The 27,418-nt window shown below is 35.6% G+C and overlaps 2 protein-coding genes across 2 annotated transcripts in view; one reads left to right on the top strand and one right to left on the bottom strand.

Annotated features, from left to right (window-relative positions):
• The window catches only part of SRSF11 (serine and arginine rich splicing factor 11), a 763,374-nt gene that overhangs the window by 79,249 nt on the left and 656,707 nt on the right, over window positions 1–27,418 (bottom strand). The window lies entirely within an intron of this gene.
• The window catches only part of LRRC40 (leucine rich repeat containing 40), a 370,991-nt gene that overhangs the window by 340,188 nt on the left and 3,385 nt on the right, over window positions 1–27,418 (top strand). The window contains exons 9-15 of the mRNA XM_050804592.1: window positions 1,105–1,192; window positions 1,304–1,349; window positions 15,684–15,792; window positions 19,839–19,946; window positions 23,081–23,191; window positions 24,411–24,488; window positions 26,959–27,144. Of these exons, the coding sequence (XP_050660549.1) occupies window positions 1,105–1,192; window positions 1,304–1,349; window positions 15,684–15,792; window positions 19,839–19,946; window positions 23,081–23,191; window positions 24,411–24,488; window positions 26,959–27,144 (726 nt within the window). The remainder of the gene's footprint in view (window positions 1–1,104; window positions 1,193–1,303; window positions 1,350–15,683; window positions 15,793–19,838; window positions 19,947–23,080; window positions 23,192–24,410; window positions 24,489–26,958; window positions 27,145–27,418) is intronic.

Raw genomic sequence — 27,418 nt, 5'->3', positions numbered from 1 at the left:
CCTCATACCTTTTGCAGTCAATTCCTTTTCCATACCCCAACCCCTGGCAACCACTGATGTGCTATGTTACTATAGTTTTGTCCTTTTTAGAATGTCACATAAATGGAATTACATAGAATGTAGTTTTTTTGTCTGACTTCTTTCATGTAACAAAGTTTTTTGTGATTCATTCATGTGGTTGTATGTATCAGTAGTTTTATTTTTATTGGTGAATGTTACTCTATTGTACAGAGATAGATATACCACAGTTCATGTGTCTTTTCAGTAGTTAGTTGATGGACATTTGAGTTATTTTTGATTTTTTGCTATTGTAAACATCCGTGTGCAAGTTTCTGGTGGACATTATTTTCATTTCTCTTGAGTAAACGCGTAGCAGTGTGTTTGCTTAGTTGTATGGTGACCATATGTTTAAAGACTCCACTTTTGAAAGTGACTGTACTATTTTATATTCCCACTAGCATTGTAAGATAATACTTATTATATTTTAGTTACCTGTATGTGTTCTTTTCCTGTGTTCAGCTGAGGACTTGAGAACAAGAATCTTGCTATCACTATACCTGTGCCCTATATTTTGTAGATGCTTAATAGATTTTATTGATAGTGAATTTTTGTGTATAAATGGTTTTTTAAATGTGCCAGAGATGAAGATGACTTTCCTTATTGAATGGAAACATGAATTGGGCATTCAAAAAATATCTTTTTCTTTCTATTTGTCATCCTTTTTCAATTAGAATTTTGTTTCCTTGCTCTAAGTGCAAAATCAGAACATTTAGTATCAGTCAGGATGTCTATCTTGAATCACTGATTCATTCAAATTTATGTTTAACATTTACTTTTTTAGCAAATGTTATAATTTAATAAATGTTTTATAACTCACATTCTTTTAAAATTAATCCCAATATGACAATTTTGAAAACAAATCTGATTTTTCTTTTATATGTTTAGCATTTATCTTGCAGGGAAATGTTTTAGGTCTGCATTACTTGGCCTTTCTTTGAGGCTATTCTGTGATACTTTGTTTGCTGTATGTTGTTTTATAGTTAACTATGGTTGGAGTATACTTATATTTGATGCTTTCCCTGAAATCAATTTAATCTTTTATAGTCTTCCCTATTCATTGGGGAACCTTCATTTGAAATTTTTGGCATTAGAAGGAAATCCTTTGAGAACAATTCGAAGAGAAATTATAAATGTAAGTATATTTGGAATTCAACTCTTTGTTAAATTGAAATTCAGACATATATGTTGATCTATAAAACTGCAAGGCATGTCTTGGTGAATGTCTTTGTCTCCACCCTTTTAGAAAGGAACACAAGAAGTCCTAAAATATCTACGAAGCAAGATCAAAGGTACTTTAAAATGTTCTCTTATATTTTGAAGGGTTCATAAAAAGTGAAGAATTAATAGTACATAAATTTCAATGTCTTTTGGGTATACATATTTGGAAGTAGTAGATCCTGGCAGGTGTGGCTAATTCTAAATCCATATAGTCTGTAAGTATGCTGAGGTTTTAAAAATATCTTTAAACTTACAATAATAATATTCTGTCTGTAATCTCTTTGAATTGTGTTGTCTGCCAATTAGAAAATTTAACAAGAAAGATTCAGTAAGCACTTAGTACTTCAGCTTTGAAAAAGGAGTAAAACTTGACTTTTAGGATATATGGGTTCTATTGACTAGAAAGTATATTGACAAGTATTTCATTATCTATTTTTCTTGCCCAGCTTTGCTAAACTCTGACAAAAATTAAGACAAAACACACTTTTCAGGATATGTTAATTTAGCAAGAATATGTACTAAAAGTGAAAATAATACAATAAATTAATTTTTAGTAATTTACTAAACATGTCATATACCCAGTTTTTATTTATGTCTATCATTATAGAATAAACTAAAACATTTTGAAAAAAAAATAGTTGTACGAGTGCTTTGCTAAGTAACAAACCACTCCAAACCACAATGGCTAAATGTGGTAGCTGTTAATTTAGTTCACAACTTTGTTGGTTATGCATAGCTTAGCTTAGCACTATGTTGCCAGTCAACATATATTAAATGAGTAAGATAAATGCATAGTTTAGCTATTTTTTCTGCTTTATCCTTCAAGTAAATTATTAAAATAATTTTCTGAGACTCTTATTTTCTATCAAGGAAAGTGTTTCCTTCTCCAAATATGCTTTCTCGTCCAGAACAAATTGATTATTCTGTCATGAATCAGTTAGAGGTCATGTCATGTCAGACTGATCAAAATTACATGAACAGAAAGCCAAGATGAACTTAGTGTAAGTTACAGTTATGTACAAACATTTCTGTTAGACAGTTTCTATCCAAAGATGGGAGAGTGAATCCATTCATATAATTTTATTCTTTCCAGAAACCCTACAGAAAGAAAATTGGTAACGGAAATGTTTTAAAGGTATACTTCCATAAAGATAGGGAGACTGGGGGAAAAATAAAATAATAAACATGTGGACATTGGAAAGTGAGTTGTTTAGTTGGTTTGGGCTACTATAACAAAATATCTTATACTGTAATTTATAAATAACAAATTTATTGCTCATGGTTCTAGAGAACTGTGATCAAAGCACCAGCAGATTTGGTGTCTGGTAAGGACCTGTTTCTCATAGATGGCATCTTCTTCATGCTTTCACATTGCAAAAGGAGGCTAAAAAGCCCCCTAAGACTTCTTTTATAAGGGCACTATTCCCATTCATGAGGGCTCTGCCCTCAATATCTAGTTACTTTACAAAGGCCCTACCTCTTAATACTGTTACCTTGGTGGTTAGATTTCAACATAGGAATTTTGGGGTAACACATACATTTAAGCCATAGCATAACAGAACAGATGGTGACTGAGTTGGTAGATCAGAAAGACCTTTTGGCTATTACAGATAATGCTGTAATAAACATTCATGTACAGGTTTCAGTGTGATTGTATGTTTTCATTCCTCTTGGGTATATATACCTAGGAGTAACATATTTCTCGGTCATATGATAACTCTATGTTTAATCATTTGAGGAACTGCCAAACTGTTTTCCAAAGCAACTGCACCAATTGACATTCTTACCAGTAGTATATGAGGGTTCTGATTCCACCACATCCTCATCAACATTTGTTATCTAATTCTGATTCTAGCCATCTTGTTGGGTCTGAAATGGCATCTCATTGTGGCTTTGATTTGCATTTTTTCTGATGAGTAATAATGTAGAGCATCTTTTCCTGTGCTTTATTAGCCATTTGTGCATCTTTAGAGAAATGGCTATTCAGATTCTTTGTCTGTTTTTTAATTTTTTTTTTTTAATCATTGAGCTGTAAGAGTTCTTTACATATTTTAGATACAAATCCCTTGTTAAATAAATGATTTGCAAATATTTTATAGTTCTCTGTGGGTTATCTTTTCATTTTCTTGATGTTGTTCTTTGAAGTATAAAAGTTTTAATTTTGAGCAAGTCCAATTTTTCGTTTTTTCCTTTTTTTTTTTTTTTTTTTTTTAAATCTAAGAAAGCTTTACAAAATCCTAGGTTATAAAGATTTGGCCTATACTTCTAAACATTTTATACTGCCATTGTTTTACAATTTAGGTCTTTGATCAATTTTGAATTACTTTTATATGCAGTGTGAGGTAAGAATCCAATTTCATTGTTTTGTATGTGGCTATTCAGTTTCTCAGCACCATTTGTTGAAAAGAGTATTCTGGCTGGGCGCAGTGGCTCACACCTGTAATCCCAGCACTTTGGGAGGCCAAGACGGGCGGATCACGAGATCAGGAGATCAAGACCATCCTGGCTAACACGGTGAAACCCTGTCTCTACTAAAAATACAAAAAAAAAAAAAATTAGCCGGGCGTGGTGGTGGCCGCCTGTAGTCCCAGCTGCTTGGGAGGCTGAGGCAGGAGAATGGCATGAACCCAGGAGGCGGAGCTTGCAGTGAGCCGAGATTGCGCCACTGAACTCCAGCCTGGGCGACAGAGTGAGACTCTGTCTCAAAAAAAAAAAAAATAGAAAAAAGGAAAGAGTATTCTTTCTACTTTGAATGGTCTTGGCATTCTTGTAAAAAATCAGCTGACTATAAATGTATTGGTTTATTTCTCCACCATCAGTTTTATTCTATTGATCTATATGTCTGACCTGTGCCAGTTCCAAACTGTCTTGATTACCATTGCTTTGTAGTAAGTTTTGAAATCAAATTAGGAAGATTGAGGGCTCCTACTTTAGGAGGGCTCCTCTTCTTTCTCAGGATTGCTTTGGCTATTATGGATTTCTTGCAATTCCGTATGAATTTTAGAATTAACTTGTTAATTTCTACAAAGATATAGATTATGCATTTCTGTAGATCAGTTTGGGGAATATTATTATAACAATATTAAGTCTTCCATTCATGAGCATGGAATGTTTTTCCATTTTAGATCTTTAATTTCTTTACACAATGTTTTATAGTTTGCAGAATATAAGTTTTATACTTCTCTTAAGTTTATTTCTAAGCATTTTATTCCTTTTGATGCTATTAGGCATATAATTGTTTTCTTAATTCCATTTTTGTGCTGTTATTTGCAACTGTATAGGAATACAATGATTTTTGAATGCTGATCTTGTACCCTGCAACCTTGATGAAACTATTAGTTCCAATAATTTTTTGGTGTATTCCTTTGGATGTTCTATATACAAGACTATGTTATTTGCAAATAGAGATAGTTTTACTCTTCCTTTCCATTCCGGATGCCTTTTATTCCTTTTCTTGCCTAATTCCCTTGGCTAGACCTACCTCCAGGACAGTACTGAATAGAAGGACTGAGACTGGACATCTTTGGGGGAAAGCTTCTAGTTTTTCATCATTAAGTAACATTAGGTTAGCTGTGGGTTTTTTGTAGATTCCCTTTATTATGTTAAGGAAGTTCCCTTCTGTTTCTGGTTTTTCAGTGTGTTTATCCTAAACGAGTTGTTGAGTTTTTGTCAATTTTTTTTTCTGCATCTGTTGAGATGGTTGTGTGATTAAAAAAATTCTGTTAATATGCTGTGTTACATTAATTGATTTTCAGATGGTAAATCAACTCGCATCCATGGTTAAATCCCACTTTGTAATGGTGTATAATACTTTGTAAATGTTGCTAGATTTGTTTTTTAGTGTTTCGTTGAGAATTTGAGAGTTTTTGATCTGTTTGTTGTCTTGTGATTTTTTTTTTTTTTTTTTTTTCCTGGTTTGGGTGATAGCCTAATAATGGCATCATAAAATGAGTTGGGAAATGTTCCCTCCTCTTTTGTTTTTTGGGTGAATTTATGAAGAGTTGATATTAATTTTTTGAATGGTATAATTCAGCAGTGAAGCCATTTAGGTATGGGCTTTTCTTTGTGGTTAGGTTTTTTTATTACTCTTCACATGTTATAGATATACTCAGATTGTCTGTTTCTTCTTGAGTCAGTTTTGGTAGTTTGCATCTTTCTAGGAATGTGTCCACTTTATCTGAGTTATTTAATTTGTTGGCATATAGTTGCCATAGTTTATCCTTTCCATTTTTGTAAGGTTAGTAATAATGTCCTCTCTTTCATTTCTGATTCTAGTAATGTGAGTCTTCTCTCTTTTTTTCTAGGCCACACTAGCTGAAGATTAGTCAATTTTGTTGACCTTCCAAAGAATGAGCTTTTAGTTTCATTGATCTTCTCTATTGTTTTTCTGTTCTCTATTTCATTAATTAACACTGTAATTATTTGTTTCCTTCTAATTGGTTTAGATTTCTATTGCAGGTGCGACTGACTGGCGCCAGCGTTGTGAGTGGTTAAAGAATTTACCAAGACAGTTGTGGTAAAGAAAGGCAGATTTATTAGAGAAAGTACGAAGATACGTTGCAAGGGTGCAACAAGTAGCCCATTAGCAAAGGGGCTATCTGCCAAGAGGCAGGTGCTGGAGGGGAGTTTTATAGGTTCATGCTTGGAGAGGGCTATGCAGAACGAGGTCATGCTGCCGGGGCTGTGTACAGAGGGAGGTATTTGGGAACAGGATGTTGTGCCAGCAAGTTGTGATTAGAGTTGTCTATGATTAGCTGTCTCTTGGAAAAATTGTTCTCCCCCCACCCCACCCCTTTTAATTGTTGCTTACTTATCTTATCAGGACTCCAGAGTTTAGTTTGTTCTTTTTTTCTAGTATCTTAAGCTGGAAAGTTAGGTTATTGATTTTGGGATCTTGTTTCTTGACATAGGCATTTACAGCTATAAATTTCCCTCTAAGCATGGCTTTATCTACAGCTCATATGTTTTGGTATGTCATGTCATTTTCATTTACCTCGAAGTATTTTATGATTTCTCTTTTGATATCTTCTTTGACCACATTGGTTGTTTAAGGATATGTTGTTAAATTTCCATTATAATGTGTCCCTGACATAAAAAAATGTTTTAAGTCTGTTTTGTCTGATATTATCATAGACACTCAGCTTTTCTGTAGTTGTCTTATTCCTTGGTTTCCTCCTGTGAGCTAGTTTGTGTACAGCCTGCTTGTGTACAGTCTAGGCTATATCTTCAGTAGATCCAGAAATTTCATCCCAACTGCCTTTTACCACAACCTTCATTGTTTTTGAGAGCTTTCATGCTTTGTTGTGAGTGAAATCAGTTCCCTTGGGAAGAGATTAGGAGCCGTTTTTATGACCTGTTTCTTCCCCAGGCAAAATCTTTGAGCCCAGGCTATGAAGCTGGGAATATGGAAGATGGCAAGTTTCTCTAAGAATAACTCTCTCCTCTAGGAGCTGAACACTCAGTAGAAGGAGTCAGCAATAGACAGGTTCTCTTGGTTTGCCTCTCCTTTCTTTGAACCACCAACTTATGAGCCAGGGGAAGAGCAGTCAGAGCCCCAGAATTCTCATCATGCCAAGCTCAAGGTAGAGCCCCCTTTCTGTGCATGGGACTGGAGTAGAAGAAGGGAGTCCTCACCTTACTCATCAGGGATTTAGCATTAGCAACAGGCAGCTGGTGGCAGGATGAGAAATGCTGACATTGCTCTCAGGAAGAAAGCCCTCTGGCTGGGAGATAGGGTTTGGGGCTGGAGGGTTGGGGGAGGGGGATCCCTATGTTCTTAGTTATAGCCTTCTGGAGTGGAGTTTCTGCCTCTCTGACCTAGAGAAGGGGAGAGAGGAAGCAGTCTAGGTTCAAATACCACAGACTCACCTCTTAACAAATTTTCGCAGATTTTCTTGAACAGCTATTTCTTCATTTGCTGTTTGCTAATCGAATCATTTCCAAGGCTAGACATGGTGGCTCACGCCTGTAGTCCCAGCACTTTGGGAGGCCAAGGCAGGCAGATCACTTGAGGTCAGGAGTTCGAGACCAGCCTGGCCTACATAGTGAATCCCCATCTCTACTAAAAATACAAAAATTAGCCAGGAGTGGTGGCACACACCTGTAGTCCCAGCTACTCAGGAGGCTGAGACAGGAGAATCACTTGAACCTGTGAGGTGGAGGCTATAGTAAGCTGAGATTATACCACTGCACTCCAGCCTGTGCAACTCAGAGCAATACTCTGTCTCAAAATAAATAAATAAAAATAGATTCATTTCCAGAGGCTTTAAATTATGCTTATTTTTTGTTTTTGTTTTTGTTTTCAGACAGAGTCTCATTCTGTCGCCCAGGCTGGAGTGCAGTGGTGCAGTCTCGCCTCACTGCATCCTCCACCTCCCGGGTTCAAAGAATTCTTCTGCCTCAGCCTCCTGAGTAGCTGGGACTACAGGCACTTGCCACCACGCCCGGCTAATTATTTTGTATTTTTAGTAGAGATGGGTTTTTGCCATGTTGGCCAGGCTGGTCTTGAACTCCTGACCTCAGATGATTTGCCTGCCTCAGCTTACCAGAGTGCTGGGATCATAGGTGTGAGCCACCGTGCTCAGCATCCCCTTCCGCCAACTTTTTTAAAAAAAATTATTTTTTTACAGTTTTTAACCAGCTTTTCTGCAGAGCAGATTAACAGAGCTCCTCTTGCTGTCGTGATGGAAGTTGATCTTTGGGAAGTATAATTTCTATGTGAAGTCTATGCAAAAGGAGAACAAAAACAGGGTAAAACTAGCAGTCTGCCATAATAAGCAATAATTGAAAGCCCATTGGCCATATGTCGGTAGAATCTTTTACTGGGAACTTCTCCATATATATATCTTTGCCTTCTTCTCAGTTTTTCATAGCTCTTTTGTGTTTCAACCCTTTATGTTGTCTCTTTCCCTGTTTCTTTCTCTTTTTTTCCCCCTTTTTTCTCCTTTCTTTTGGGGATGGGGAAAATTTTTTTAGAACAGGATTGTAAACCAAGGGAAAATCAAGCCAAAAACAAATACATGTAAGCAATGGCCTTATTGTTTAAGAAGTTCAGAAGTAGAAAATATCCAGCTCAGCTACTTAAAAAAATAATACAAAGAGGAATATCCCAATATAAATATTCAAAGCCTGAGAGAGTAATTTACTTAAAAAGCATTTTTTTAATTTTTAATTTTTTTTTAAATTTAAAAGTGAGATCTTGCTCTGTTTCTTGGGCTAAAGTACAGTCGCACTATACTAGTTCTCTGCAGCCTCGAACTTCTGGGCTCAAGCAATCCTTGTGCCTCAGCCTTCCAAGTATCTAGTACTACAGGTATGCACCACTACAGCGGGCTATTTTTTCTTTTTTGTAGAGACAGAGTCTTGCTATTTGCTCATTCTGGTATTGAACTCCGAGACTCAAGTGATCCTCCTGTCTAACCTCCCAAAGTGTTGGGATTTACAGGCGTGAGCCACCATGCCCAGGCCATATTTATTTATTATTTATTTGTTGCTCTGCTTCTTGCCAATAATTGGTCATGTTATTAACATCTTACCATTTTTCCTTCTCTCCCTGGTTGTTCAATCACATTTAAATAATCCCTTGGTATTTCCAGACATTTGTAGTTTCTGGGGTTTAATTATCTCTTCCGTTTTTCTTGGTATTTGTACAGGTATACATACTTAGAAAATACATACTTAGAAAATTCCTTTGGACTTCAAAATAGGTTGAATTATTCAAAGCATATATTGGCAAGACTCTTAAAATTGTGATAATCGTATGGAGAACAATTATGTGTGTGCATAATCTAAGGGAAATTTCAAATAGAACTGAAACATTTATTTTGAATTAATACTTAACTTTCCACATACATACAAGGGCCCAAGACTTTTTCCTTATCAAAGCATAACTTTATTATTTATAAGTAATAAGTATTTTCTCAGTGAAAAGATGCTCGGTGAAAGAGCAATCTACATACGTATCTAGAGGCATGTAAGAATCACCTGTGGAGCTTTTAAAAAAATATATGCTCAGGCCCAGACTTTAGCCCATCTAAATCTGAATTTTGGGGTAATGGGGTCTAAGTATTTAAACAATAGTTAGAGTGGAATTGCATTTAATTATCTCTAAATTTTCTGGAGCTCTTTGAGGAAAAAGTTGGGACACTTAATTGCTTCATATATATTTTTTTTCCTTCAGCTTTTCTTCTCTGCTTTTTAACTACTCTTTTCTCAGTTTTAGAGGTAGAAATTGATTGGTAAAAATTGAGAACAGTGCCGATCATTTGATTCAAAGGATGCTGGTAAAATGAGATAAAAACTTTGTGCTGAAGTGAGTAGAAACTACTAACTTTAAAGAAACTGAACAATCCAGAAGCATGAAGTTATGTACCAGTTTAAAATAAACTTAAAATTTCATTAAAAGGCACTTATCTGTGATGCTTCAAATGTAGAAACATAGTCCACAGATTCCTCAGACTCCACTGTGTCAAAGAAAAATCTTCTCTTTTACAGCTTATTAAGTTTTGGTTGTGATTAATTTATATTCTTCCCAGTGTCTAACAGAAGTGCAGTAATTCATGCAGGATTTAGAAATACTTTCTGCAATGTACTCTTATTTATCTTTTGCTAGGAAGAGTAAATATACAAATCCCAGATAGCCTACAAATATAACTCTGAAATTGTTATTTTTGAAAAATTAATCTTTTTCTAGAGTACTTAAACCATTCTCCAGATGATCATTATTCTAATTTTTACATTTTAATTGGTGTGTTGTTATGTTGAGCCTACACATCTCTATCTGTAAAATGCAGATAATACCTTTTTGAAAGGTATGTTTTGAGGATCACAATTTCATGAGGTAGCATTGTGTGAAATTACCCTACAATGTCCTTGATTCATCTAAATAGTATTAAACCTTCTTATTTGGTTATCACAGACTTTCAAATAATCCTGATAGCTATTTACTTGTTCTCCATTCTACATCAGTAGGCTAAGTAAATATCAATGGACTATAATTTAAGTTTTGTTTTTATGGTTTATAAAATATCTTTTTAAGGTCTAGGTTTGGGGTTTGCAAAGTAGCAATCTGACAAGCAAATCTTACACTCATTACAGTTTGTGATAAGCCCAAAGGATCAATTTTAGATTTTAAAAAACCCTTGTAAGAAGAGCATCTCAAGTTGGAGGTGTTAAGTGAGTGCAGATTCTAAAGCCTCCCCAGTTTATTGGCGAGAGATATGTTCCAGTGGTGATGATACTATGCCTGCCAAGGGTGAGGTCCTGCCAGATTGGTAAAGTTCCCCAGTGGGTGCTGCTGTGGTTTCAGTGATGGTTTCCCCTCTACAGTTTTGTTGAGACTTAATCTCCAGTGCAACAGTACTGAGAATTGTGGTCTTTGGGAGGAGATTGAGTCTTCAGGGCTCTACTCTCATGATTAGGATTGGCACTCTTTTTTTTTTTTTTTTTTTCCTTTTGATACGGAGTTTCACTCTTGTTGCCCAGGCTAGAGTGCAATGGTGCGATCTTGGCTCACTGCAACCTCTGCCTCCTGGGTTCAAGTGATTCTCTTACCTCAGCCTCCTGAGTAGCTGGGATTATAGGCATGTGCCACCGTGCCCGACTAATTTTGTATTTTTAGTAGAGATGGGGTTTCTCCATGTTGGTCAGGCTGGTCTCAAACTCCCGACCTCAGGTGATCTGCCTGCCTCATCCTTCCAAAGTGCTGGGATTACATGCGTGAGCCACTGCGCCCGACCAGATTGGCACTCTTATATAAAAAAAAGGGTTTGAGGTTGAAGGCAGCATTCTCTTGCACTTCTGCCTTATGTCATATGAAGACACAGCAAGAAAGCCCCCACCAGACACTAAATGCTGGGCCTTGATCTTAGACTTCTCAGCCTTCACAGTTGTGAGAAATAAATGTCTATTATTTATAAATTACCCAGTTTGTGGTATTTTGTTATAGTAGCACAAACAGACTAAGACAGGTGCCAACCCCAATTACACCATCATGGCATTAAGCTTAATTACTTTATTTGATTGCAAACATTGCCTTTATTCAAGCTCTATCACCTGATTCTGATATCTGTGTTCTGAGTTTAATTTCTTGCTGTGTCACCAGAATCATCTTGCTATGCTACCTTTGATAGACATAATAATGACCCTTCAATGATGGCCACACCCTAATCCCTGATACCTGTGAATGGGTTACCTTACATGGCAAAGGGCAATTAAGATTGCTAATTGATTGACTTTAAAATAAGCATATTATTATGAATTGTGTTGGCCCAATATAATCACAAGGATTCTTAAAAGTAGAAGAGAGAAGCAGAAGAGGAGGTCAGCGTAATAGGATATAAGAAGAACCACTGTTGCTAGCTTAAGATGGAGGAAGAAGGCCTTGAAGCAAGGAATATGAGGTGGCTACTAGAAGTTGGAAAGGGCAAGGAAACAGATTCTTTTTTAGAAAAAGGAATACAGGCTGGGGGCGGTGGCTCACAACTGTAATCCCAGCACTTTGGGAGGCTGAGGTGGGTGGATCAGAAGGTCAGGAGATAGAGACTATACTGGCCAAGATGGTGAAACCCCGTATCTGCTAAAAATACAACAATTAGCTGGTCATGGTAAAGTTCCATGGTGGTGTGTGCCTGTAATCCCAGCTACTCAGGGGACTGAGGCATGAGAATCAGTTGAACCAGGGAGTCGGAGGTTGCAGTGAGCCAAGATGGTGCCACTGCACTCCAGCCTGACAACTAGAGCTAGACTCCGTCTGGAAAAAAAAAAAAAAAAAAAGAAAAAGAAAAGGAAAAAGGAATGCAGACCTGCCAAACCCCTGATTTTAGCCCAATGAGACCCATTGCAGACTTCTGAACTACAAAACTGTAATATAAGTTTGTGTGTTTTAAGCTACTAAGTTTGTGGTAATTTGTTAAAGCAACCATAGAAAACTGAAAACTGCTCATAAATTGGGCATAAAATAATTTATTCTGGTAAATTATATATTAATGAATTGGAATCATATTTTTAGTTTCTTTGCAATCTTGTACTAAGGAACAGTCTTTGGGCAATTATTGTGTCTGTTATCAGGCTTAGGATGGACTCTGCACAAAAGGCCTGGCCATAGTTTATTACACACAGTGTCTTACTCATTTTTATATCCCCATCACTTAGTACAATGACTGCCGCAGAGTAGAAGCACAGTAACAGTTTGGGGGATAAATGAATACATTTGTAGTGATTAGATCTAGACCCAGGGATTGCTACTGGTTATGTATTACCAATTTATGTTCATGATCTTTCATGTGATAAAAGCGGAGTGCTTGACTAAAGAAATAGGTTTGGATATTTAATGTCCATTGGCCTCACCTGGAGGGCTTGGTGAACCAGATTGCTGGGCTTCACTCTCAGAATTTATGATTCATAGGTTTGGGTTGAGCCTGGAAATTTGCATTTCTAACAAGTTCCTGGGTTAGGGTGATGTTGCTATTCTGGGGACCACACTTTGGGGCATTTTACGCCTCTGTCCCTCTCAGATGTCTTCTCAGGGGACAAACTAGCTCTGCATGTTCTCCAAGAACTATCTGCTTTTCTTTTTGTAGCCAACCACTGCATCCTTAGGGGTTATACTCTACAGGCCTGGCTAACATATTTAGTAGTTTTCCTAAGTTTCGTTCTTCCAATCCCCAGCCTTGTTGCCTCAGAAAATGATGGTTCACTTAGTTCCTCTCATTGTAAGAGTAATACAGGACAATAAAATCAAACATTAAAAAAATCTAAAAAATGAAATGGAGAAGTTTAAAATATGACAAATTCTTTTCAATTCTTCTATTATTGACAGGAACTTGTAATTTCTCACTCCATTCTGAGGTGGTTACTCTCTTGGGAATTACCCTCAACACATACTGCTCCCATAAAAATACTTTCAACATACATATATTACTGTACTTACCATACTATTTTGTAATTTTTGTTTATCTTGTCCACTAGATCGAGTTCATCTTCTGTCTTTGTGTCTTACAGTAGTACCTACCAGTTTATGTGTGATGGATAATGTAGAATGAAGAAACAAATGAATAACCAAATGAACTCTAGTTTTTTACTTTTATTTCTAAGAGACAGGCTCATCAACTTTTCCAACCCCTTCTAAATCTGGAGAGGCAGAGTGATCAGTGCCTATTTGCTTCAAAGGGATAAATTGAAGTTCTGAAGACTTCGTTCTAGGTGACACTCGTTCAACTAAATCACCTATCATGCCCTCCAAACTCACCAAATGAATACATTTGAAAATTTCTTTCTTTTTTTTTTTTTGAGAGGGAGTCTTGCTCTGTCGCCCAGGCTGGAGTGCAGTGGTGCGATCTCGGCTCACTGCAAGCTCCGCCTCCTGGGTTCACGCCATTCTCCTGCCTCAGCCTCCTGAGTAGCTGGGACTACAGGCGCCCGCCACCACACCTGGCTAAGTTTTTGTATTTTTAGTAGAGACGGGGTTTCACTGTGTTTAGCCGGGATGGTCTCGATCTCCTGACCTCGTGATCCTCCCGCCTCGGCCTCCCAAAGTGCTGGGATTACAGGCATGAGCCACCACGCCCGGCCAAAAATTTCTTAAAACGGTATCTCCGTGGTGGGGCGCGGTGGCTCACGCCTGTGGCGGGCCTGGTAGTACCAGCTACTCAGGAGGCTGAGGCAGGAGAATGGCGTGAACCTGGGAGGCGGAGCTTGCAGTGAGCTGAGATCGCGCCACTGCACTCCAGCCTGGGCAACAGAGTGAGACTCCGTCTCAAAAAAAAAAAAAAGGAAAAAGAAATCTCCGTTTTTGCTTATGTGATTGACCTCTTATTTGGCTATGTTCTTGTCAGTCACTTGTACAACTTTTTTTTTTTTCTCTCTCTGGAAACTTACAGGATCTTCTGTTCATTGCCATTGTTTGAAATTTTCTGGTAATTAACTTTGGTGTGGTTCTTATGTATTGTGTTTGGCACTTATGTGGCCCTTTCAATTTGAAATGTTGATGTTTTTAAAAATTATGTAGTTTTTTTTTTTTTAATGAAAAAGACAGTAAATGCACATGGTAAAAAAAAAGTCAACCAATATGCAAAGATATATAATGAAAGGAAATCTCTCTTACAACACTCTTCTCCCCAGAGACAATAGACTCTCTCCTTATATTCTCCTTGATGCTAATTATTAAAAGGAGCTCTTTGGAAGTTGTTGAGAATACCCTATCTCATTATATGATCATGGTAGTATACATAGATATTTTTAAAACAATGCTGGATTTTGTTGCTGGTTTAATACTGTCTCTCTGCTTATCTAATTTTGGCACTGTATTGCATATTATTTAAAGTAACTTAACCAAACTGCTAGGGGAGTAGTACTGCTACTAGAGCATTAACTTGATGTTAATACTTTCCTTGATGTCCTTTCATTTCTGTTTGATATTCTGTCATTTATTCTGTGCTACTTCTGTGAATAAAGTATTCATATGATACTTGCATGAGAAACAATAATAGCTTTATCATTATTGGCTAATGAATAACTGATGAGCTCAATGCAAGAGGAATATACTTAGTAATATTCAACAGATGTTTATTGAATGCCTACTGGGCTGAAGCAAGATCAGTTATACCACTAATTTTTTGTTTTCTTTTGGCATGCCTTCTGCTTTTATGTGTTAATGCTGGGACTGTTTCATTGTTTTCACATTGTTGAAAAGTGATAGTCTTATTTTACTTCTCTATTGTTCAAGTCTTTTTTGCAAAAATAACACAAAGCCATTTCTTTTAAAATGTGTATTTTAAAAAATATAATACCATAAACAGTCTCTGGAGATTAGTAAGGTGGTTGATGGTGTGTGAATGTGTGAGTATGCAGCATGTTAGGAAAATATGTATAAAAAATAAAGTATGCATTTGCGAAGAAAAAAGTCTTAACATATAAAATGTACCGGAGACTTACCCAATTATGCAGATTGTCAAATTTTAAGTGATTGAGGATAATCAATTTTGTTGTCTCCTAAACTGAAAAGCCTATGCTTATTTGGTAGACATTTGGGGGAAATAATGGTTTTCCTTCATTAATAAAGTTCTTCTAGTGGACCATATTATTTTCCTTAAGAGGAAGGATTGCTTGTTATTTGTTTCTTCTATAGAACCATAGTTATTCTATGAAGGTTCTTTCTTACTGCTAAATTTCCTTTCGGTAGGATTCATTAAACAGTTTTGAAGCCATGCTACGGTAACTTTATTTTCTATTAATTAAATATTAAATTCCAGATTGAGATTTGAGCCATTGGAAATAAAGCATATGACTAATGGCATTCTCACCAATAATATCTAGAAATCACATACACTGTTTTAATATATTATCAAGAATTTTAACAATGACTCTATAGTATTAACATTGGCTTCATATAACTTTTCTTTTGCTAGATGATGGACCTAGCCAAAGTGAATCTGCTGCTGAGACTGCCATGACACTACCAAGTGAATCCAGAGTCAATATACATGCCATCATTACATTAAAAATATTGGACTATAGGTATGTAATTTATTATTATTATTATTATTGTAGAGATAGGGTCTCACTGTGTTGCCCAGGCTGGACCTGAGCTTCTTGGGCTCAAGCCATTCTCCTGTTTTAGCCTCCCAAAGTGCTAGGATTATAGGCTTGAGCTACCATGCTTGGCCTAATTTATTATTTTTTTAAACACTACCAAACACATAGGAAAGTTTTCAGAAAGAAATCCTTCAGAAAAAAGGACAATTGATGAGGAAAACTTCATCAGAGTACTTGACTTAGAATAATAGTAATTGCAAAACCCCATGATGAAATAGAAGGATATTAAAAGTATAGTAAAAATAGAAGGATATTAAAAGTATAAATGACCTTCAGTGTCCTTTCCTTCTGCAGTTTGTGTTTTACTATGCTTGAGAGAGAGATGGTTTTGTTAATAGTGATATTTTTATAATGGGAACCGGGCGCGGTGGCTCACGCCTGTAATCCCAGCACTTTGGGAGGCCGAGGCGGGCGGATCACGAGGTCAGGAGATCGAGACCATCCTGGCTAACACGGTGAAACCCCGTCTCTACTAAAAATGCAAAAAATTAGCCGGGCGAGGCGGCGGGCGCCTGTAGTCCCAGCTACTCGGGAGGCTGAGGCAGGAGAATGGCGTGAACCCGGGAGGCGGAGCTTGCAGTGAGCCGAGATCGCGCCATTGCACCCCAGCCTGGGCGACTAAGCGAGACTCTGTCTCAAAAAAAAAAAAAAAAAAAGAATGACCATATTGATAATAAAGTTCTCTGACTCAGTAACCAGCATCCAGAGAGAATTTCATATTGGTGGGTGTCTATGTTAGTAAGTAAGAAACTAGAATCATTTGGTTAATGAAAACCTTGACCAGCAGGCAAAGCTTGAGCGGTTATTCCCTGCTAATTTATCTGAACATAAGTCAAATAATGTATCATAGTAATAATGTGCTATGGTAGCAAATATTCCAAAACTGAAAAAATTACAAGTTAGTATATAAATTGAGACAAAGCCAAAAAAATTTTAAATATTTTTTATGGAAGTATATTAAATTGGGAAAAGAAGATACCTATGCAGAAATTGAAGGTAGTTGTCAGGTATCCTTTCAGTACTGTCTAAGGCAACAACAACAAAAACATAAGCAATACTGTCAAAATTTTTGTAGCAATTGGTTCATTTATGGGTATTGTAGTGAAAATACAAAAGAATATATACTAAAGTCAGATAAGTGACTAGATTTATTCAAGAATCTACACAGCCAACATCAGTGTATGGTCTTATATCCTTAATGTATCAGTAGGCACTATCTTCTTAGCAGTCAGGATACAGTCTCCATTTCACATTTGTTGTGTTTCATTTATATTGTTCTCACCTCTTGCCTGCCACTCTTAGAAAATCACTACTCTAAGCTAAATTTCTTTTGCCACACTAACACAGGTAGCACTCTTCTGTACTTACATTTGACTCCTTCTTACAGCATGGCAACTTAGCCTTTTTTTTTTTGAGGCAGGGTCTTGCTCTGTTGCCCAGGCTGGAGTACAGTGGCGTTATCTCGGCTCACTGTAACCTCCACCTCCTGGCTCAAGCGATCCCCCCACCTCAGCCTCCCAAGTAGCTGCAACTGCTGCACGCTATCATGCCCAGCTAATTTTTTAATTTTTTGTAGAGATGGGGCCTCTCTATGTTACCCAGGCTGTTCTTGAACTCCTGAGCTCAAGTGATCCTCCTGCCTTAGCTTCTCAAAGTGCTGGGATTACAGGCATGAGCCACCATGCCTGGCCAATTTAGCATATCTTATCTTCCAAATAATACATCCATTTATTCAGTATTTTTGGAGTCTACTAAGTATCAAATTCTGTGCTAGGTATCATAAATAAACTGATTGATGAGACAGACTTCAGTCCTGCCTTAGGCTTTTTTAGCTTAGAATTTCTTTTATGCCTGGCTTCTGCCTTCCATTCCCTCCTACAGATATATCATTTATTGAGTCTCTATTCTAAGGGGACCTAGGGCGTTGTACTAGGTACATATGCTGTTGCATTTAATCATGCAGACAATCTATAAAGCAGTATTGGTCCAATTTTATTTGGGATAACCATTTCTACTTCTTAAAGGCACAGATATCACAAAAGCATAATCTTAGGTTGCTTTGATTCTAAATGTATTGGAATTTGTTTTTCTTAAAGACTAACAGGAAAGGAGTATCCTATTTAAAATATAAATTCTCAATCTCAAGGCATAAATGCTTTCAACTAAAATTTTTAAATAGCATGAATCTTTTAAGTCTGACTAGCATGAATCAGTTCCCCATGAACTTGAGCATTTGTGATTGAAGAGTTGAAAATGCTGCATCTACACAGAAGAAATTCTAAAGCAGAAGTAGAAGGCCTAATAACTGTGAAATGTAGGCTGTCTTTTCACATATTTGTATTACAACGCGTGTCTTATACAATTCTTCCATATTATATATTATATGTGGTGTTTTTTCTGTTCATACAGTCATTCATTTGGCATTCCGTTGAAGTTTCTTGTAGGTGGATGACATTGTGTTAAGCACTAATAATTTTTTTTTTTTTTTTGAGATGGAGTCTCGTCCTATTGCCCAGGCTGGAGTGTAGTGTAGTGGCGCAATCTTGGCTCACTGCAAGTTCCGCCTCCTGGGTTCCCGCCATTCTCCTGCCTCAGCCTCCTGAGTAGCTGGGACTACAGGCACCCGCCACAGCGCCCGGCTAATTTTTTGTATTTTTAGTAGAGACGGGGTTTTGATCTCCTGACCTTGTGATCCGCCCGCCTCGGCCTCCCAAAGTACTGGGATTACAGGTGTGAGCCACCATGCCCGGCCAAGCACTAATAATTTTAAAAGAAGAATGTAAGGATAATGGCTAATTATAACATTAAAAAAAAAAAACCAGTTAAATCTGCAAATGTTAGAGTTCTAAATAGTAGTCCTGCTTATCCACAGTTTCACTTTCTGCAATTTGGGTTACTTGTGATCAGCTGCAGTCCGAAAATATTAAATGGAAAATTCCAGATGTAAACAATTTATAAGTTTTAAATTGCGCACATTCTGAGTAGCATCATGGAATTTTATGCCATCCCTCTCCGAGTTGCCCAGGACATGAATCATCCCTTTGTCAGCATATCCATGCTGTATATGCTACCCATCCTTAGTCACTTAGTAGTCATCTTGTTATCAGATTGAAAAAAATATGGTATATACTATATAGGATTTGGTCCTCTCAGAAGATTCTGGCATCCCCGGGGGGTCTGGATAAAGGGGAACTACTGTATTTTCATTTAAGATTAAATTTGTATTTTATTGAAAACGTTACTGAAAATTTTAATAAAATGGAAATTTATTTATATTTACATTTGAAAACGTGGCATAAATAACAATAAATAGTCCTTCAGATTCTAATGTCACAGAACTGAGATACAGGGGAGGTAAGTTACAAAGCTCATTAATGGTAGAAATAGGAATAGTTTAATCTCAGTCCTCTGCTCTGTCTACCTTGTCACATACTAAAGGAGAGAGAAATTGGTTTAGGTTACTAAACTAAAACTAATTTTAAACTTATTAGACTAATTTTATTTTAGTATAATGTTGAACTTTTAAAAATAATTATTATCTTGCAGAAATTATATACCCAAACAAATTTGACAGAAAACTCCTTTTATAGATTTTTAAGATGGGGCAACAACTAGGTTTTAAAATTATAGACTTAATTCTACTTAGAGGTAAAGGAATGGGCTCCATTTACTATATGACTTGTAGATATCTTAGACTCCGAAGATAAATATCTATTTTTGTTCACATTGAGTATATGAATGCCCAGAAAATGTGGCACAATATGTTCTAACACAATATGTTGTCTGAATTCTTAACAGTGAACCTTTTATGGCTTGGTAGATTATGTGGCATTTATTACAAAATTTTATAATCAATGGCTTTGAAAAATTTCATAAAATCTTTAAATACCTTTAAAAATGAAGAGTAATAATCCTATCTTTTTTGACTGCTAAGAATGGTTTGTTTTTTAAAACCATTTTTCATTTAGTGATAAACAAGCAACTTTGATTCCTGATGAGGTGTTTAATGCAGTAAAAAGCAACATCATCACTTCTATTAACTTCAGTAAGAATCAACTATGTGAAATTCCAAAAAGGTAAGAACTATTTATGATGTCATGTCTATAGGTTGTGACTCATTCTGTTGTTTTTCCATCTTGATTGCAATCAAAATTATTTTTATTGGTTTTTAAATTTAAAACTATATGTAAAAATTTTTACATTATTAATATTAGAGGGATTTAGCAAAATGTCATTAAATATTTACTCACACAATTTTATCATTTGTTCTGAGAGGTATAGAGGTTTTACAAAGTTTTGTTTCTTTTTCTTTTATATTTAAACTTGGAAAATGGGTATAAGAATTATTAAAAACATTGTTATTTTTCCCATATAATGAAATATAGGGAATATATATATATATAGCGCCATACAATGAAATGAAGTATTAGGGAAAAGTATTAAAAGAGTGTCTAACATCAGGTCCATATGGATTAATAGGAATTTCCATTTGGGGCTTTATGTTAATAAAGCCTAGAATTTTTCCACTGATAAGAAAAGCAAAATTAACTGAAGCCTGTTAATATTTTTCTCCTAGAAAAGGATTCTTCACATGCAGTCATTTGCTTTATACTTTGTACTGTTTAATACATTTTTGTTGTTAATTATAGCAAAATCTTTAGATTATGAGAAACAATTAATTTAGTATATTGTTGAACTTTAAAAAACATTTGTTATCTAGCAGTAAACTATATACCCAAAGAAAGCTGACAGATAATCTAGCAGTTAAAACAACCCAGTGTGAGACAGGATAGGATACTGATAAGGAACTTGAGCAATAGAGTCAATTGCTTATACCATATGCCAGACCTGCTGTGTAGTTTTTGGACAGGTTAACTAGCTGTTCTTAGTTTTCTCACCTGTGAAATAGGGATAATAATGGTGCCTATTTATAAGAATTAAACTAAATGACATAATCCACACAAAGCATTCAGCTAGAGCCTAATGCTTTTATGCACGTAAATACTTAAAAGGAAAAAAAAAGGTGATGTCGTGGAGGAGAGTGATGTGATGAATTGAGGAAGTTGAATGACTTTCATCTGACTATCATAATTTTTTTAGATGTTTAAAACTTTTAAAAAATGAGACAAACTATAATTTGCTTTCTATTTCACAGAGCATAGTTTAGGGAATATAGATCTTAAAAGATGACAAATTTAAGATAGTCCATGGCAGAAGGGATCTCTAGTCTGTCTTCTCGTTCTCTCTTGTTTTAAAGGACTGAGAGGATATTTGATAGAATCGAGCATTTAGATTTGCTCTCAGATAGGACAGGTTTGCTTTTGGGGGGGTCCTGGAATAAATAAGTTAATTGGGAATAAAGATAGACTTAAGAGACATTAGTTATTATTTACTGCCTCATTTTATCTATCTGACTCTTCTTTTGCAAAACAATGTCATTCTGTTGACACAGCTATTGTATCACAATTTGAGCAACTTAGAATGTCAAGAAAATAATCAAGACATGCCTTATTACTGGGACATGTTGCTTTAAAAAAGCCATGCTTTTCTCTAGAAAGTTCCCAAACCACTTACCCTTTGTAAAAAAATTTTAATTAACAATTCATACTTTTCACCAAAGATTATAAAAATAATACATATTCATAAAATTTTGGGATAAAGGAATATATCAGTTGTAGTTTCATCACTGATTTACTCTGTTAACTTTGTGGCATACTGCGTATTTTATTTCAAGGTATTCTCCATTTGGAGTCATACATGCAATATATATCTTTTTTTTTTTTTTTTTTTGAGACAGGATCTCACTGCCCTGACTGGAGTTCACTGGCACAATCACGGCTCAGTGCAGCCTTAACCTCTCAGGCTAAAGTGATCCTCCCACCTCAGCCTCCCTAGTGGCTGGGACTACAGGCATATGCCACCGCAGCCTGCTAATTTTTGTAGAGACCAGGTTTTGCCATGTTGCCCAGGCTAGTCTCAAACTCTTGAGTTCAACTGATCCACTTGCCTTGGCCTCCCAAAGTGCTAGGATTACAGGTGTGAGCCACCGTGCTTGGCCATAATTTGTATCTTGACTGATTTATTTGTCATAAGTATTTTTCTGTTTATAAACAATACTTTAAAAATGTAATTTCACTATATACTATAAGGTTGATTATGACAATAAAGGAAACATATTGTTTTTCTAGGCCAGATTTCCAGAAAAATTATTAAGTCAGAGTTTGACTCTTGATATATCAAAAAAAGTTTTATCAGTTACACATTGAAACTTACTTTCTTTCACTACATCTTTTTCAGCACAGCATTTTATATCCTTTCTTTTTTTTTTCTTTGCTAATGTGATATAGACTAAGTTGTAAAACTTTCATTTGGTTTTCTTTTCTTTTGTTTTTGAGACAGAGTTTTTCTCTTGTTGCCCAGGCTGGAGTATAGTAGCGTGATCTCAGCTCACTATAACCTCCGCCTCCCAGGCTCAAGCAATTCTCTTGCCTCAACCTCCCGAGTAGCTGGGATTACAGGTGCCCGCCACCAAGCCTGGCTAATTTTTTGTGTTTTTAGTAGAGGTGGAGTTTCACCATGTTGGCCAGGCTGGTCTTGAACTCCTGACCTCAAGTAATCCACCTGCCTCAGCCTCCTAAAGTGATGAGATTACAGGTGTGAGCCACTGCACCCAGCCAACTTTCATTTGTTAGTAAATCATATTAATAACAGGATTAAAACTATAAACCTTGATTAGGCTTACTTACAAATGTTTAATTCTTCCTCTTTAAGTTTTAAACTAAAGCTCCTTAGTGGTGATACACCACTTTTGTAGTAGAAAACTACTGTGTTACAGATGTCTGTGTAACAGTTTGTCTTATTGATTCAAGTTATTAACAGAATAAAGTATAAAAATTTTCTAGATTTGATTTTTCTCCTTCGTGCCATAGTTGGTTTAAATGCAAAATAAATAGTTTTTTAAGTGAAACTTTAATGTACATCTAAAGCCAAATAGAAACTTTTGGACAGATAAGAGTGAGCCTTTTTAAAAAAATTATTTTTATTAGTTACATATCCAAACTCATTAATGTTCCTGTGAAAAAGTAAAAGGTACAAAAAGTCATAATTAGCAGAAGTTAAATATAGGAATTTCCTCCTTTGATCTGCTTACAGTTTTGAAGTTCTGACAGTGAATTCAAGTGCTAACATTTAAAAATTATTTTTGTTTCAGGATGGTAGAACTGAAGGAAATGGTTTCTGATGTCAATCTCAGTTTTAATAAACTTTCCTTTATATCCTTGGAGTTATGTATGCTTCAAAAATTGACTTTTTTAGATCTCAGGTATTTATTGATACTATTGCTTGACTTTTTAAAAAGTTGTAACTTGTCTTTGAGTTTTGCCTAACTTATTCCTTTTGCCTCATATTTTCCTAGGTATGTATGGAAACTGGCCTTTATTTATTAACAATAGTTTAGGAGAATCCTAAAATAGTGTTTAGGAAACCCAAGAACGAATTTAGGAAGAATACTGTAATCAGACATTTATCATTTGTAAGCAATTTACAAGTTATGTGATAAGACAAAATTACTGAAAATATTAACCCATTCTAAGCAAAATTACAAATAACACATGGAAAGTATTTTCTTCACATTGTTTCTTTTCTGAAAGTAAATAGCATAAAACCAGCTGAGTGGGTTATTTAACACAACTTAATGCAGACAATAACTGGAGAAAAGTACAGAGAATATAGATATAGAAAAAGAATATAGATTGTACTGTAGAAAGTATGACTTTTACATATTAGGCTTGACTTCTGAACACAAAAAAATAGGTTAGAGAAAAGTATTTATTTGTAATAGGTAGTCATCTAGTTGGGAATAATTTTCTCACAGGTATTTTCATTATTAGTAGTTATATTGGCTTTAAAATCCTTTTATCTTTTTGTTAACTTTTCTTCTAACATTGCTCCCAGATCATTCCAACAGTAAATAAGATTTTCTTTATTGCCATGTTTCATTGTAAGAGCTAAAAAAAAAATAGTCATTGTGTAGATTTAAATTCTAAACTTAGGAATAGATTTGCCTTATACCTATGGAGAAGAAAACTCCAAATCTCTTAATAGAACTCTTTAACTTCCTAGTTCATTTTTAAAATAATTTTTAAATTCCTCTTAGAGTAGAATTTCATGTCTGTATCATATGTATTAACACCAATAAAATATTTATTTTATGTGGTATTATAGACTTGGGGGAAATATTAAAGACCCCACTTTGAAGGAGTTAGTTTACAATGTTTACCACGTAATCACTATTAAACCTATAAAGAATTCATTGCATTATCAATTGGTTGCATATTGATATTATTAGGATTTGGCATACTAATCGAATAACTGCAGTAGGTGACTGATTCAGAATTCTCAGAACTCAGCCTTAATAAAGTCAGATCAAGGACTGACAAACTGATCTACATATTTTTTTTCCTGCTCAACATTTTAATTATAAATTAAATTTGTAAAATTTTTCAAACTTTGTGAATCATCTGTTTTGATTTCCAATTTAGGAACAATTTTTTAAATTCTTTGCCCGAAGAAATGGAATCACTGGTAAGACTACAAACGATCAATCTTTCCTTTAATAGGTAAGAGACAGAACAGACAATTCTAATTGTTATTCTGTGGAAATATGTAGATCTTTCTCATTGGAGAAAACAACTAAAAGCCAAATAAACAAAAAGGCCCCTTCTACTTTATTTCAATATCCAGATTTTATTTTCAGTTAGTTCTTCTTAGAGTTAAAAATATTATTTTCTTAGAATTCTCATAGTTGATGTCTAACATATTTTTTGTTTCTTTTTACCATTTTGAGAAACCTGTAGCCTAGAAAGACAAATATTCAAATAAATAATTACAGTTGCTCTAATGGAAGCATAGTGCAGGGGAAAATGTCTTCTGAGATTACTTCAAGGTAGAGGAGATAGCATTGAAACCGAGGTTTGAAAAATAGACATTTGCCAGCCATTCAGGTAGAGAGCATTCTAGTTAGAGCAAATAGCGTATGCCAAGGCACAAAGATGTGAGAACATATGGGATGTTTGGGAAACTTCAAGAAGTTCAGTGTGCTTTGGACAATCAAACAAGCAGGTAGAGGAATAGAAGGAACAGATAAAGGTTGGCAAGTAAGCAGTAGCCAGACCTTGAGCTTTTTATGCTCAACGAAACTTAGATTTTATTCTGCAAACACTATCAAGATACTGCAGATAATTAAGAGTAACATATTTATTGAGAAGAGCTTATTCTGCTGGTGCTGTACTAAGTACTTCACATGTAATAGCTCATGCTTACAAGAACCCTACATGGTGGGTTCTGTTACTGTGTTCATTTAAAAATCAAGGATTAGAAGCTAAGTAACTCATCTAAGGTATGCATAAATAGTTAATTATACAGCTGAGATTTGAGTCCAGGTGGTTTGGCTCCAGAAGTTGGGCTCTTAACAACTATGTCACATTGTTTCTTATGATGAAAATGGATTCTAAAGACAATTTAATTAAAATATGAATAACTGGCCAGGTGCAGTGACTGACACCTGTAATCCCAGCACTTTGGAAGGCCAAGGTGGGCGGATCACCTGAGGTCAGGAGTTTGAGACTGGCCTGGCCGACATGGTGAAACTCCATCTCTACTAAAAATACAAAAAGTAGCCAGGCGTGGTGGTGGCCTGTAAACCCAGCTACTCAGGAGGCTGAGGCAGGAGAATCGCTTGAACCCCAGGAGGTGGAGGTTGCAGTGATCTGAGATTGTGTCACTGCACTCCAGCCTGGGCGACAGAGCAAGACTGTCTCAAAAAATAAATAAAATTAAAAAAATAAAATATTAACAGCTAATATTTAATGTAACCCAGATAATGTCCTAAGGTCTTCAAATATATTCATTTAATCCTTATAACAAGTGTATATGTTTAGTACTATTATTATTCCTCATTTATAGATGAAGAAGCTAATGCATAGTGATGTTAAAATATTGCTTATTTAAAATTTTCTTCTGTCTGCTCCATTACTTGTGCTTCCTAGTATATAGATTGCACCATTATTGTCATTGTTTTAAAATATGTCCACTTCTCAGATCTCTCCTAAGTTTTACTTGTGAATTGAGCTATCAGTTTTATATTGTGTTGTCAATTGAGCTAACAGTTGCCTTGCAAGTGATATCTTTGGGGAAGTGCCAAAAGCTAGCCTAAATTTGTGTTATCAGATAATTATCTTGTTCATGGGTTGCAGGGAGGGAAGAGAAGAGCCTACTAAGGGGTCATTTGGTCCATCTGTACTCTTGGCTATTGCTTCTCTAGTCTCACTGGAACTTCAGCACTGCTTTGAGTTTACACTTCACTGTTGCTTTTTTTCATCAAGGCAGCAAAGGAAGGGGACGGTATGCGGAAATGAAAAGGCCAAAGCTCTCCTTTCCGACCCATTCTTGTATTTTCTAGTCAAGGCTGCAGTTTACCTTATGCTAAAACTGTGCTAGCCTTTCTCCCCTGCGGGGTCCTGAGCCATTTTTGTGTTAATTGCAAGAATAGATTTGAGAGCTGTTAGCCTTCCCATATCTTGTGGCATCTTCAGGGTTGCTTGGACAAGAAAGCCAGCAGTCTATGCTAATTTGCTGTCTTTTTAAGAACCCAAAGTGTACTCATTTTGGAAGCTTCAGTCAAAGCAAAATATAAATCTCAAATTTTACTTAATATATTGGGAGTGATTATGTTTCATAAGAAGTAAAAGTGAAAGGAAGAATACCTACGTGGATACATTTAGAGAAGATTTCCTCTTCTCTTGAATGTGAACAGAGAAATATGGGAAAATTTACTCTGAACTTTTGCTGATTTTATACAATAAATAGTAAGTGTTACAAGTTTGTCTGCTTAACATGTATTTCAAGGTTTTCAAAATTAGCCCTCTCTCTTTATTTTTTGTAAAATTCAAATAAAGGACTTAATGCCAATTACAGAATAACATAAACTAAAGAAAAAAACTGTCATGTCAAATTTAAGATAATCTGTTTTAAGGAATGTTTTGATGTCTGATTCCAGTATATTTAGGTGTTGTGTTCATATGTTAATAGGTTTAAAATGCTACCTGAAGTTCTATATCGTATCTTCACACTTGAAACAATTCTGATTAGTAATAATCAGGTTGGATCTGTGGACCCTCAGAAAATGAAGATGATGGAAAATCTGACCACGTTGGACCTTCAAAATAATGACCTTTTACAAATTCCACCAGAGCTCGGAAATTGTGTGAACTTAAGGTAACTACACCATTCTACTGCTTATTTCATTTATTTTATTGATTTATTGAAGTGATTTTTCTTTTTGAGATAAATTTGCAAGAAGTTAAAGTAACAGATTTAATATCCTGTTAAAAATAACAAGTAACAAAACCCAGAGTACCAATTCTGCTTTTCAAATTTTACCAAATGTATATTTTTAGTTTTGCTTATATGGTATATATGTAAATATAATAACTAATTGTTTCTAATGGCACTTTGCTTATCACTGTGTATGTTTATAACCTGAATCTCT

The sequence above is a fragment of the Macaca thibetana genome, chromosome 1, assembly GCF_024542745.1.
Source record: "Macaca thibetana thibetana isolate TM-01 chromosome 1, ASM2454274v1, whole genome shotgun sequence".
NCBI lineage: Eukaryota > Metazoa > Chordata > Mammalia > Primates > Cercopithecidae > Macaca > Macaca thibetana.
The sequence above is the reverse complement of the archived record's forward strand: the minus strand, read 5'-3'. Positions and strand labels throughout refer to the sequence as shown.